This window comes from Cryptococcus neoformans, chromosome 13 (genome assembly GCF_000149245.1).
Source record: "Cryptococcus neoformans var. grubii H99 chromosome 13, complete sequence".
Lineage (NCBI taxonomy): Eukaryota > Fungi > Basidiomycota > Tremellomycetes > Tremellales > Cryptococcaceae > Cryptococcus > Cryptococcus neoformans.
In genome coordinates, this window is record NC_026757.1 from 81987 (window position 1) to 95625 (window position 13639).

At 49.1% G+C, this 13639-nt stretch overlaps 5 protein-coding genes; 2 read left to right on the top strand and 3 right to left on the bottom strand.

Moving 5' to 3' along the window:
* On the top strand, positions 1-3875 carry CNAG_06280 (nuclear protein). XM_012197986.1 has 12 exons: positions 1-63; positions 113-185; positions 233-300; positions 362-776; positions 827-904; positions 959-1093; positions 1146-1214; positions 1266-1395; positions 1445-1652; positions 1704-2607; positions 2744-3316; positions 3375-3875. Exons 1-10 carry the CDS (start codon positions 32-34, stop codon positions 1936-1938), a joined length of 1443 nt encoding a protein of 480 aa, XP_012053376.1. The 5' UTR covers positions 1-31; the 3' UTR covers positions 1939-2607; positions 2744-3316; positions 3375-3875.
* Positions 2197-3195, bottom strand: CNAG_06281 (hypothetical protein; the record flags this gene model as incomplete). Its single annotated transcript, XM_012197987.1, has 2 exons — positions 2197-3023; positions 3162-3195. The coding sequence occupies 2 exons, from the start codon at positions 3193-3195 to the stop codon at positions 2236-2238; spliced, it is 822 nt and encodes a 273-aa protein (XP_012053377.1). The 3' UTR covers positions 2197-2235.
* Positions 3670-8060, bottom strand: CNAG_06282 (WD-repeat protein 48). XM_012197988.1 has 6 exons: positions 7004-8060; positions 6799-6944; positions 5391-6717; positions 4583-5322; positions 4166-4515; positions 3670-4107 (listed from the first exon to the last, which is right to left on the bottom strand). Exons 1-6 carry the CDS (start codon positions 8013-8015, stop codon positions 3846-3848), a joined length of 3837 nt encoding a protein of 1278 aa, XP_012053378.1. The 5' UTR covers positions 8016-8060; the 3' UTR covers positions 3670-3845.
* Positions 8061-8785: 725 nt separating this feature from the next.
* On the bottom strand, positions 8786-11023 carry CNAG_06283 (nucleolar protein). XM_012197884.1 has 5 exons: positions 10074-11023; positions 9845-10021; positions 9256-9772; positions 9044-9201; positions 8786-8974 (listed from the first exon to the last, which is right to left on the bottom strand). Exons 1-5 carry the CDS (start codon positions 10981-10983, stop codon positions 8859-8861), a joined length of 1878 nt encoding a protein of 625 aa, XP_012053274.1. The 5' UTR covers positions 10984-11023; the 3' UTR covers positions 8786-8858.
* Positions 11024-11168: 145 nt separating this feature from the next.
* On the top strand, positions 11169-13610 carry CNAG_06284 (hypothetical protein). XM_012197989.1 has 2 exons: positions 11169-13398; positions 13453-13610. The coding sequence occupies exon 1, from the start codon at positions 11204-11206 to the stop codon at positions 13385-13387; it is 2184 nt and encodes a 727-aa protein (XP_012053379.1). The 5' UTR covers positions 11169-11203; the 3' UTR covers positions 13388-13398; positions 13453-13610.
* Positions 13611-13639: the final 29 nt, after the last annotated feature.

Consider the following 13639-nt stretch of genomic DNA (forward strand, 5'->3'; position numbering starts at 1 on the left):
GTTTGTTTGGCATCCAGAAGTCATTATCGCAATGTCACAGTCATCATGGCCGCCAGAGCTGAAGTGAGTTCCACAAAAAATGAATTCCTACTATACTGACACCATTGTGCAGAGAGTGGGTTCAGAACTGTCTTGCGAGAGCGACAGCGTCAAATAAGGATGCAGTCAATAGCGAGCTCAAGAAGGTCAGCGGCTGCGACAAGGTTAACGGGATGGAGCTGATTGTGTCTAGGTCTTGTTTGAAGCGCACGCACAAGGAACAATCAATACGACAGACTGGTCCAAGGTCGAACTTCAAGCGTGAGCAGTCAACTTCAATATGGTATATACACATCTCTAACCCTGACATAACCTCGTACAGCCTCAAGTCGCAAGCACAACGGACGACCTATACTCCTCAACCAGCGTATGCTGTGTCATCTCCTACATTATCGGCATCGTCTTCTGCTTCAAAACAGACCAAAGATACCGCTTTGAAGAAGAAAAAGAAGAAGAACGACGGTACTTCCACTTCAAGCTTTCCCTCACCGTACTTATTTTCTGGATCTGCCGAAGAAGAAGAAGCCAAGGCTCGCCGCGCAGCACGGTTCCAAAAACCAGCAGCTACATTGTCATCAAATCACGCTGCAGCCTCGGGCGGTATTGGGATGTGGTTCGTGGATGATGCAGGAGGTAGTGGTGGACTCGGAATGGTTCCCGGGCAGGTAGGCAAACGAAAAATCATGGGCAAGGGTAATCTGGGTTATGGAGGGGCTGTCGTTCAGGAAGTTGATCCTGTAAGTCACTCTGTTTATGCAGTGCAAATGATCAGCTAATCGATGGCTAGAATGTCATTGATTGGGATGCATATACCATCCGAGGGACTTCGACAAAACTTGAAAAATCCTACTTGCGATTAACCTCTGTGTGTCCATTTTCGACCCATTACCGGGTGGGGAGAACTGACTTCAAATTATAGGAACCTTCACCTGCTGACATACGGCCTCTTCCCGTTCTTGAGCAGACTTTAGAACTACTGAAATCCAAATGGAAGAATGAGCACAATTATGCATATGCTCTCGATCAGTTCAAAAGTATGAGACAGGATCTGACAGTGAGCATTGATTTCTAAATCCATCATATTCGTGGTCTAACCTGTCTGCTAGGTTCAACGAATTAAGAACGACTTTACCGTCAAAGTTTACGAAATCCATGCTCGAATAGCATTGGAAGCGGTGCGTCATACACCATAACTACGTGAGGATACTTATTAACGTCTAAAATAGAAGGATTTGGGTGAATATAATCAATGTCAGTCTATGTTACGGCAGCTATACGAGTTAGGTCTACACGGTCATCCCGAAGAATTCTTGTCCTACCGTATCATGTACCTGTTACATACGCGTAATCGCAGTGGTGAGTTTTGGAGTAAGCTATTTTCTCGGGATCTGCTGACATTTATTAGATATGGCTACTCTCCTTGCACAACTAACAGAAGCCGAAAAACAGCATCCCGCTGTAAAGCATTCGCTCGATGTTCATGCCGCTCTATCTACCTCTAACTATTACCGTTTCTTCCGTCTATTTATTACCGCGCCCAATATGAGTGGATACATCATGGACCATTTCGTCGAACGAGAACGCATGTCTGCTTTGGCCATCATGTCTAAAGCGTGAGTGCTGTTTTCCGTGATTCATTTATCAACTAACATTTGTTGTAATAGTCACATGACCCTCCCGTTAGATTACATCTTCCACACCCTTGCATTCGACTCTGAAGACGAGACACATCAATTCCTTACCGAACACAACGCCGCAGTCTACACCAACCTCCACGCCTCACAGGGATTCAGAACGTCTTTGCATGATCTTATATGGGACTGCAGGAAGGCGCACTCAGCTTGTCAGAAGGCAATGGAAAAGTATCGGGTTGTAGATCTGAAGGGTCAAGTGGATTAGTCTGGTGCGCCCCGAAGTGTACAAGGTAACGTTTGTTTTCTTGCTCATTCTTACTTTTTTTCTTGATGGCTTTTGGGGCGGGATACTCAAGGACATTCAATCCGGACAAGCTGGCAAGTTGTTTTGTCCTCCAGAGAATGCAGGGAGGATGTATGGGTTGTTTGTATAAATCATACAGTATGGTACGAGGGGAGCGTGTAAAAATGTTGATGCCATTCACTACACTTTAACTTCCGAGTGGTGGCAAGTGGCATCTAGCGACATGTACTTTTAACTTGCATGCAGAGGCATAAGTGCTTACGATCCTCTGCCCTTTTCTCTTTCTTTCTGTTGTCTCCGTTCTCTCTCACGTTCCCGACCTGGGCCCTCACCACTTCCTCTCCCCCTTTCTCCCTTTCGTTTTCTCCCTCCCCTACCCTCCTCGTTCTTCTCCTCTTTCCTTCTCTCCCTCCTTTCTCGAGTCTGCATCTTACCCAGTTTATCCCTCGTCAGCGCTTCTACCCCCATTTCGATCTTCAATCTTTGTTCGCCCACCACAGATTCTTCACTTTTTCTCGATTTTCCGGACTTTTCCGACTTTCCAGATACACCTGATACACCCCACACCCCCGATCGAGCTGATTTCGCTAGAGAGCGCCCTTTCCCGTTCGCTTCGCTTTGCTGTGAATGGTGAGTCGTTGTCGTTCTTCTTTTTTCATCAAGAGCAGATAAAGGAAGAGGAGTACTTTTCCTCACAGCTGGATGTTGGCGCTCGTACGAGCCCGACCCGGAACTCGATGCTAACCCATTCAACTTTTTTTGATAGGTCAAGCTCACGGTACTAGCACTTTTCGAACTTTTTGATTCAGACTTCATATCATCATCTCTCCCATTCCTATTTCGATCGTTCCCGGCCCTTCCGTCGCTATTCCGACCCTGAGAAGGATTGGCGTTCGATATCCTAGGCACAACCATCCCGCTAATTTCTTTCCACCGCCCCAGCACCGCAGTACGAGCTTCGTGGTCTTCTTTGTGAGCTTTCCGAGAAGAATAGATGGCGAATATGAGGGCAGAAATGAAAATAAGCACGAAGAGACAGACGATACCTTTTTTATTAATTTGATTAGGTGGAGAAGGGTTGGGAGAAAGGTTGTCAGTTCAAAGTTGCGGTGTTAGACATGGAAGAAGAGAGGGCGGGTCAAAGCGGAAAGGGAAAGAGAAGAAAAAGAGGGCGAAGGTCTTACATATGATGATGATTTGAGCTGTGGTGAGCGTCATGACCTTTCAGTCGGGCTTTTGGAAAGGGATTTGGAACAGAAGGGGCGTCGGATATTAACATGTGTGAGGTGAAGAGACAAGTGTGAGTAGAAGAAGTGAAGGACTACGTATAGAGCTACGAGTACGTGAAGTTATTGCCATCTATCGGGGTCTTCTTGCTCTAACTATATCCGCCTAAGATACTGTCGCAGCGCTTCCATTCGTCCCCTTGTGGAAAGGAGGAAGAAAGGAAAAGCAGGCAATACACAAAAGAAGAAGCTGGTGAGGTCTCCGTGTTTCGTTAGTGCCCTTGAGACATAACTTTGAGTATAGAATGCGCCTTGATAAATAAATGAAATAAAAGACTCATAATCGCTTTATCATGGTCTGTCCCATTCACCAGGACATTTGCGATCATCATAGGGAACTATGGGCCTTCTTCAGTTTCCCTTCCGATAGCCTTTGGCAAGAAAAGGGGTATGGCAATAGCAATGATGTTATTCGATACAAACCTTCCTTGCATTCTTTACACCCATGACAACTAGATCACCATAATTCTACGCCAATACAATAACTTAAAGAACGAAATGACAAAATGAAATACGACATATGATAAGATGTCGTCAAAAAGATCAACCAAGGTCAAACAACATGGCGGCCTTCAAATGATCCTATTTTTTCTGCTTCAAAGAGTACCAGAACCCGTAATCTCCTCTTGGAGCGTAATAAGCTTTGACTGTTCCAACAGTCATTCTATAATCAAGAGACCCGATTTCGGGGTCTGTCATGATCACAAGATCGATATCCTCTGCTGTCAATTTCCTTTTCTTGGACCGATGGTTCTGCGCCTCATTTATCGCATTCAGGCGTTCGGCCACATATTGGTAGACTTTATTACATCGGAGTGTCTTTGGTGCATTGACTTGGGATTCTCTGTCAAAAAGATAGACCATCAGCTTGTGATCCCCACCAATTGCGCTCCCGAACTCACCCTTTTGGCAACTCAGGCAGGTCACTACCTGGGAACGGCTCTAGCTTGAATCTGATATTCACAAGGTGTTGAGGTTTGGGTGGGATCGTGTTTGTAAAGAGATACCACAACAACCACCCAGGTGAATTAGTCTCGAGAGGCTCCATATCCCTCTCTGTCGACCCAACTTCAGAACGGTAGGTAACCACCCATGCTCCAGTGTCTTGCCATACTTCTGAGATGAGGAGAGTGGTGGACGGTGGATAAGCGACATAAGGGGCTTCCCAAGGGGGAGGAGGGTGGAAATGATGTGCACGAATGTTGTCAAGCATCTCGAGTTGTTGAATGTCTCGCTCAGATCTCTTGGGTCCCTGCATCAAGTCTCCTTATGAGCTCATGCGCTAGGGACACGAAGCAATAAGGGGGGAATAGACTCACGGTATCTTCCGGCGTCGCTGCCCTCTCTTGCACAGCAGGCATACTAGCTTCTGCGGCCTTCTTTTTCCCAAAGTTCTTAATCTTGATCCTACCCATAAAACTTCCCCCAGGTGTAGACGGCGTACCCTGACCCTTGGTCGCCGGACTCGACCCTTCCCGGTCTCCATTCCCAGGACCAGAAGAAGCCAACGCACCTCCAATAGTCTGCTCAGTCTTCTTTCTTGGCGAGAAGTAATCCCTCCCCCCATTTCCATTCGGAACACTGCTAGCAATCGATATACCTTCTCCCGACAATCCTGGGGAAGTCATTGATCCGATGCTGAAACCCCCTGGTGTACCGACAGCTCTACAGGAGATCGACCTCAACAACGATCCCTTGCCTTCAACACTGCCACTCCCAAATACATCGGTGGGCATATCCAGCTCCACCGCTGGTCTCGCAGCGGGGCTCACAAGACCAGGAATGACCAACGACGCCGCAGGAGGTCTCGTACCGGAGAATGAACCGGTGAGAGCACGTTTTCGATGACCCGGTGAAATCGGAGATCGGTCAATGGATGTGGTAAGCGTCGGGGAGCGGAGACGACTGGAGTTGTCATGAGAGTTGGGAACACCATGTGTGGAAGGAAGAGACGAGGAGAGGGTGGAAGGTGAGTTGGGAAGGTGAGAAACAACTTCGTGTTCTTCGGCTGCGATAAACCCCCGGAACAAGTTTGCAAGTGTCCATTGACCGAGATTGACTATTTCCACGTATTTAGCTCTTACGCCCATCTCATTATGAGTCGGAAACAACGAAAGACAGACTCACTTTTCTGATCTTCTCCACCTTCTCCACCCTCCACTTTCAACCCAATATCATTTAAATACACATCCCCTACAAACGCCGTCCTCTCTTCAATATGCACCGCCAGACTCCCCGTCTTCGTATCTGAACTAAACCACTGCGATACCGAAGTCATCCCCTGCACATGCTCCCTAATCATGTTCAAAACATCTTGCGAATGTCTCCTTAACTCTATCCTTACCGCTTCTACTTCTGGCTCCAAGGGTGGTCCCGTCCTCGGGAACGCTCTTGATGCCTCAGCCGACGGTGTGGGCGAGATATGGAGGGCTTCACATAATTCTTTCGGGTCGAATACACCAACACAAATGCCTTTCACAATATTCCAAAGCGCCACCTGCCCGTCAGCATCCGCCGTGAGAACGTGGATTCTGTCGTTCAGCGGTTCAGAACGGATAAGACCGGTTCGACCGCGGATGATTCCTGGGTCGTCGAGGGGTGGGTGTGGTTGGATAGGACGAGCGAGGCAGGCAAGGTCCCGTTGGGCGTAGAGTGCGCTTGGTCGGAGACGTTGAGCCGCCTGAGGAGCGGAAGACGTATAGTCGCCAGAGACGGAGATGGCCGATTCTTCATACTCATAGCCATACAGTCCGCGGTCGACCGAGAGGTTGATCAACGATTCGTACGCGATCCCATTCCTCGTCAGACTTGTATTGACTCCACCTTCACCTTGTTCTTGGTCCTCATCCCTACGGCCGTCGTCTCCAGCAATCGTAGAAGCTGAAGAGGATACGAAGGAAGAGTTTGACAACGAGCTCCTATGTCCAACCGCTAGACGATCACGAACATTGGCTGATAACGCAGATACAGAGGCTTCTCCGCCCAAGAGGGGATCCCGAGGAGACGGTGCAAACGCCACGCGTCCCGGCTCCCTCTCCATCCCACCTCCTTCAGCCTGGACAGGTGACCTATAGCTCGCTCCATCAAAAACCTTATCCAACCTCCCAACCCTCCTGCCCACATCCTTCCACCTCACCACATCTTCCATCCCACTCGACGTCCATACATACTCATCATCCATCGCGACAATCGATCTTATTCCCCTCTCACCATACTGCGTCTCCCGCTCCGAGCCCGCGAGGAGTACAGCCTCGCCCCCGGAAAGATCCCGACATCCTTCAACGTCGACAACACAGAGACGGCCGTCTCGTGAACCAGAGTAGAATCTCTCGAAGTTAGGGTGGTTAGAGTGGAGTGCCCAGACGGGGGAATCATGATGCGTGAATGTGTGAACACAGCGGTGTGCGGCGAGGGACCAGAGTTTGATGGTACTGTCGGAAGAAGCGGATAGCATCTATATAAGTTTTTAGGATTCGTCTTAGCCTCGGATGCTTTTCAAATGGAAAGAAAGAGGTAAAACGAGAAGGAAACTCACGTATTTACCATCGTCGCTGAAGAGCATACTCCTCACACGATCTTCGTGGCCCACGAGATGACCCGTACTCCGAGGACCGGCGCGAGCATCGTACAATCTGACAATTCGCTCTGTCGTACCCGCCGCAAGTGTGCTTCCGGTGTTATCTAATTTTTTTCAATTAGATCTCTTCCTAGCGTAATTTTGAAACAAGGAATGAACATACCGATCGCAAGCGTATAAACCCCCCCTCCATAAACCCCCTCAGCCTGCAGATCCACATCCAAAATCGGCTGACAATCCCCTGGCCCTTGCTGGATATCCCAGAGACAAATTTTTTGATCTAACGAGCCACTCCATAGGTACCCCGGTCCCTCTGCATATGCGAGCGATTTCACGAAATCGGTGTGGGTCCCCACCAGCGCAGGAGACGGACGGGAAGGGTCCTCGGCACCAGAGGGCGAAGACGCAGAGAGGGAAGAATGGGGTGTCCAGGCTCGGATTGTACGATCTGAAGAGGCAGTGATGACTGTCCTATTGTAGTTGCACAAAAGAAGGGAGTTTACCCAGTCTGTATGAGTTTGGGAGGATTGGCGGAATGTCGTTTTGGGAGACCGTTTCGAAAGTTCCGCTTTGTCGATTTCGTACCGATCTTCAAATGGGATCTCGTTCATAGTTTCCTTCATATCCACCCACCCTTCCTCTCCGTCTCCCTCACCTTCCACATCGCTACCACCTTCTCCATCTTCCTCGTTGGCCCGGAAAAAGTCGGCACCGTCACCGATGAACTCCCACTGAACTTTCCTCAACTTCCGCCCATCGATCGGACTGTAGCGACGAGATGTTCGGCGAGTATGAGGGATGCCCAAATCCCATGAAGCGACCATCCCATCTCGGCCGGCGGTGTACAGGATCCCGCCGGGATTTGACTCCCCTTTAAGGACAGTCGTAGTGTCCAGAGCGAGAGCATTGACCCCTGAAGCATGCCTCGGGTGGTCATCCTCCTTCTTCTTAGGGGACGGATTGTTATTAGTCTTCAGGAATGGGTTCCTTGATCCAAGTGTGACGCCGCTGCTAGAGGGAGTTTTGGGTATGATATAGAGCGCGGGATGGTGACGTCTGTCTATTGTGAGGGGGGGAAGGCTAAGGGTAGGCGGCGGATCGCCGGGAGATGGTCCTTGGAGGAAGATGGATACTCTCCTCCCTGGGATGACTGGTTGGGGCAGTTGGAACGCCATTTGGTTAGGGGGATAAAATAGGAGAGAAAAGAGAAATGAGAGAAATGGAGATGTACGCACATGATGACCTGGTGACCACGGCCCGGAAATACGCCGAATACGGAAACACGGCGGCGAACACCGCGGCTAGGCGCAGTCCCACCATCATGGGTCCGTTGTTGCGGGATGCCGTGCCTATTCCTGGCAAAGGTACAGCCAGGCACGAGGGGAACCATAATAAGTCAACAGCCGCCCGTGGGGGAAGAAGTGCTATTTATTGAGCTCGTGCCGGTGTTTAGCTTCTGCAGCTATGACGGGTCTAATAAAGTATTCGAAGGTATATGATGTTACTGTATGGGGAATGGATGAGGAGGAGACTGATTTATGTACTTTGCCAGCAGCAGAGCAACCAAGTGTGGGTGTGAAAATTTAGAAACCACACAAGCGTGAAAGGAGGGTCAATTCGTGGGATCATCGATGGTTACCACAGTGCGTCTCGCCAATCGACAGGGGGCGCTGGCCAAATGAGGCCTAACTTGCTGATGATGAGTATCCGATAAAGGCCTCAAATTATAGAGAGGTTAAGTTAGATGGGTGTTGCTAAGTCCTGAGCATCATTGTGCTCTATCAAATCGTGTAGATCTTTAATTCCACCAACATCGGTAATCGCCGGTTGTCATTAACTGAATAATGGTCTTGACGAGAAGATGGAGGTGAAAGCCTTCCATTTATAGGTTCCCCACCTTCTCATGCAAGCTCAATCGCAACTATAGAAATCAAAAACAGGATGGTTCACGTCCAAGCATTACTATATTGCATGCAATTGCTATCATTATTCACATATCTTCCCCTTGTGCAGCCTCATTAATACGCTTCATCCCCCGACTCAACCGTCTCCTTACTCGGATAATCCCTCTGATCAGCCCTCACTTTCCTCCCTCTTTGCATGACCGCTTTATCGTACATGACCTTGATCAATTCTGGATCCAGCAAGCATCGTCAGCGCAAGTCGTCTTCGCGTCTGAAAAAGCATGGGAAGTTTGACTAACCAGGGTAAGTGAGACTGGCAACATGGGGATCGCTCGTTACACTCTTCTTGAGATTGGAATACGAATTCCTGATTTCCTTGAGAGAGTATTTCTCGAGTGTTTCACGGACTTGTGACCAAGAGATGTGCTTTTCCGACTCATAATTCAAGTTTTTGAGTCTAAGTGGTCACATCAGGAATGAACAAGCTCTAGAGAATGAACAAAAAAAATACCTTGTAAGGACCTTCAACGTCCTTCCGACATGATCATCTTTGCCTAAGCCCAGTTTTCTGGGCCAGATAGCATCGCGATACTTGATACGACACTGTGTCATCGATCGTGTGTTGCCCATCTCTTTCGAAACAATATCCCAAGGGACGTCTGATGGCTCCACCAGCTCTGTTCCTTCTTCAGGAGTCTCCCTCTCCTCTCCATGCACCTGTTCCGCACGTAACCCCTTAGCAACTCTGTCCACCACCTCTTCTAATTTGTCTTCCTCCTCTTTTGTCCATCTACCCGCTGTTCGGGTATCGCGATTCACAAGTTCCTTCAAATACCGATCCCTACAATCCACCTCGGTACGGTCAACGATGGAAGAAATTTTGGTCCATTCACGAGGGTGTTGTGCGTAAGCCCGAAGAAGGAGTTCATCTTCTTCCGAAGTCCAGCGGCCTTTGTGAGCTTTAGGGTCGAGCATTCGTCGCACGAATGGTTGAACGTTGAGGATCGGGCGACCGGGGACAGAAGCAGCTGTTTCACAATCAGTAGAGTGTCTTACAAAATGAAAAAGAATTTTTTTTTTTTTTTAAAAAACCGCCATACCGATATCTTTCCAAAATTCACGAACAGTTTCTTTATCGGTGGCTTGAAGGGTCTTGGTCATGACAAGCTCAACAAGGTCGAAGGAGCTCATTCGATGTATCTTCTGATAATTCTCCAAAGCTTTTTTGATTGAAACCTTCTCGTCCTCAGTGAATTTTCCCTTCTTGTACGACAGAACTAGAACGCGAAATTAGCCATCTGAACACCTCAAGTGAGGAGTTACACTTACTACCTTCCTTTTCCAACCTCAGAAGCTCAGTCTTCCCAATTGATGTACTAGCCAACCACTCTTCCTGTGCTTTGGGGTCCTTGAATCTCAATCGAAGCTGCGCATCACTTTCCTTGGTATCCTCACCCTTCCTCGTACTTCTTATGGCCTTGGGGGCATTAGTAGAAGACTTTGGGTGCTTGAGAGAGTTGATCTTGTCTCTAACAGCAAATGAACTCGCACCGGCCGAGGCGGCGGTGAGTGGAGTCACAGGGATGAGCTGAGTCGCGGGAGGGGCGGGCGTGAGTGACGATGCAGCTGGGGGTGGTGATAACTCCAAGGGGACTTTCTTGACTTTGGTGCTGCCGTACTGGTTAGGATTTGTTCGCCAGGTAGCAGAGGTAGAAGTGGCAGTAGTCGGGCGAGCCGGAGTTTGAATTTGATCCACAGGAGGGGCAACCTGGTCACTTTCCGAGCTCACCAATGCCTGGGCGAGGGTAGCTACAGCCGATGCAGCTATAGCCTCCCTGTCTTCTTCCTCTTGCTCTTCACTCCCTCCCTTCTTCCCTTTGTTTTTGTCTTTCTTGTGCTTCTTCTCCTTTCGTTTCTTGTTGTCTTCGCTTACAGGAGCATCCTCCACTACTTGCTCGACTTCGTCATAGTCGGCGGGTGCTTCGGCTACTTCTGCTTCAATTCCAACTTGCGCTTGGGGGGCCTGAATTTGTGCAGCCTGGGCGGTTTCCGATCTCCTCTTCTCCTTCCTCGCTCTCTTTTCAGACCTTCTCCTCTCCTTTTCTTCTTTAGTGCGCTTTCGCTTGGTTGGTCGTTCGGGCACTTCTTGACGATCTTCTTCATCGCCCGATGACGCTGCTTGGGTATCGATCTGGTAGCTGCGGTCGAGATCCTGGATGCCAAGCTCGATGCCTTCCATTTTTGTTGACTTCTTAGATTCGGGTAAGATTTGGAAAGAGAGGATAAAAGCCCGTTTTGGGGGACTTCCCCATCAGCTTGCATTCTCTGTTTGCCGGTGTGTTTTTGTGTCACGTGACGCAATATTTCCATCTTTTATCTCGACGGATAGACTTCTAGAGTCTCTACATGGTAAGATTGCTATATCTGGGAACTGTTACACATTCCCTAGAGCTCTCGAAATGAGAGCCAGGGTACCTCCATCTGTCATTTCGACGATCGAATCGTTCAATAAGCCTGACTTTCGTCCTGTTACGGCTTTTAAAGGCGTACTCGATCCACCTCCAACTCGCGGTCGCGGCAAGACAATTCATAAGGCAAGGCCCAACAAACCACTCCCGAAAAGCACAACTGCCAATCCAGCGTCTGTCCCATACCTACTCCGCAGCTCGGGATTATCACCTGCCCAAACCATTCACAACTACCTCCTCTCCCATCCGCTCCCTTCACCGCCTTCGACATCCGACATTATACAGCGCCAAAAACTGTATTCCACATTCATCTCAAGTTTGTTATCTAGTAACAGCGATACCTCACTATCCATTATACCTGATATATTACGATGGTCTTTTGAAGAAAGGGTACCTATCACAAGCATCACTCTTACACAGATCTTACACCGTTCTCTCCAGTCACCGGATTTGTCCGTCCGCCTCTCAACCGTCCGCAATATCCTTCCTCTCCTCCCCGATCGACTTGATATACCATTGCTCGATACGCTCCTACGTGCATTCATCCGTGACGGTGCGCCGGCGGCTCATCACGTGCACTCGATCATTACTGACTGCTTGGCGCTGGAAAATGTGGGTAAGGACAAAGGGATCGGGAAGGGTGGATGGCCTTGGGAGTTGTGGGATGTCGGAATGGCGGCGTACGTCCCAAAAGGGGATTTCAAAGGCGCCATGGAGATGTTGGAAGAGATCAAAGTGGTTGTACAATCCTATCTAGCCGGCCCGTCCTCGTCGGCCAGCCCTCCCACTCTATCAGCTCGTCAGAAAGAATGTCTCTTGAGGGTATACACAACAACCCTCAATACATGGCGTATCAGCACTTCTACCGGTTCTCCTCGTCAAGGCCACACGAGATTAAAATCTGCAGTCCCAAGAGAGCTTGCCGAGCAAATGATTTCGGTTGTTGGCGAACCAGAGGGACAAGCGGGGATAATGTTCTTGAATGCGTGGTTAAGGGCGGAGAGGGAGGCGGAAAATTGGGAGGTTGTCGAAGGGATTGTGGAGATGATGATGGATTCATCGCAAGAATTGGACTGTCGAACGTGGACGACAATATTTAACCTCTACACAACGCCCGCTCGTCTCCCACCTTTACGATTTGCTGTCCATCATCTACTCCGTCAATCACCTTCTGATATCTGGCCGCCACCCTCCAACCCAAATACCAATTCAAAAGTTGAGAACTCATTTCCCAACCCCAACAGGTCGTTACATTTCCCTCTTCTAACTACCGATGTCATCATTTCCATCATCCGAGCGGTGTTCTACCCGGCCGGTATGTCTATCGAAGAAGCAAGTGCGAGGGATGAGCTGGACTTACCCCTTGCGGTACTCATACTTCGACTAACCTCGTCTACACCGGAGCGCAAACTCATTGACCTTATGTCGTCCTGTATCTTTCACACTGCCCAGACACTTTCTCCATTGCTCCCCACATTCCCTCTTTCATCGATATCATCATCATCAGCTTCATCATCATCGTCGTCATCGTCGTCGTTGTCCTCTCATTCCATCATCTCTGCGCTTTCCCGCCCATCTTCCTCAAGGCTAAAATTGAAGGGAAAAAGGAAAGGTAGATGGGTGAGGTTAGGGATGAATAAGGATGAATGGGATTTGGTAACAGGGATCATACACCGCTTGAGAATGGTAGAAAAAGTGGACCAGGCTGGGGGCAAAGTTGGGGAGGAAGAAAGGATAGAAATGGTGCATTTACCGCTTTCCATGCCCATCGCTCGACTCGCTACCGATTCCTCCTCCCCTTTACCTTCCAAACCCGCCATATCATCCAAAAACGAGGAATCAAAATCCCCACGTTCCTCTGACGACTTAACCACAACCTCGCTTACTCACCACTCGCCCTCGTCCGCTGACTCTGACTCTACTTCCGCTCTTCCAGAGAGACGTCAGCCGATAACTGCTCTCATCCTTCCCCAACTTATCAAGCTGCTTGAAACATTTGCCGTGGTTATGTATCAGTGTCGCGCTGTTTCGGGGGGCTCTAAAGAAAAAGAGGGACAGAGGCCCGAGGATGAAAAAGATGTTTTGAAGGAAGTGATGCGGGAGGTGAATGGGGAGGTCATGTACCCTTCGAGGAGGGAGAGGAGGATTATGAAGCGTGAGGCACTGTCCCATTGAGCAGTTGCATCGTGGGTGTTTCGCGTTTTCGCATTTAATGACGGAGTCCTAACTTACGAACAAAGGTTTTGGAGCTGGAATGAAGTTCAAACCGAGAGGGCAGTATTTGCAGTGTATATGGAGATCGGTAGTGGGAAATGATTGGTCGAACAGCAGAGAAAAGGAGCCATGATAGCTTGAAGATGCCCAGTTGGGTTATGCAGCGTTAGGCCGCTTTTTCTAGCTTCTGACGTCTATTTCAAACTCAGAGCA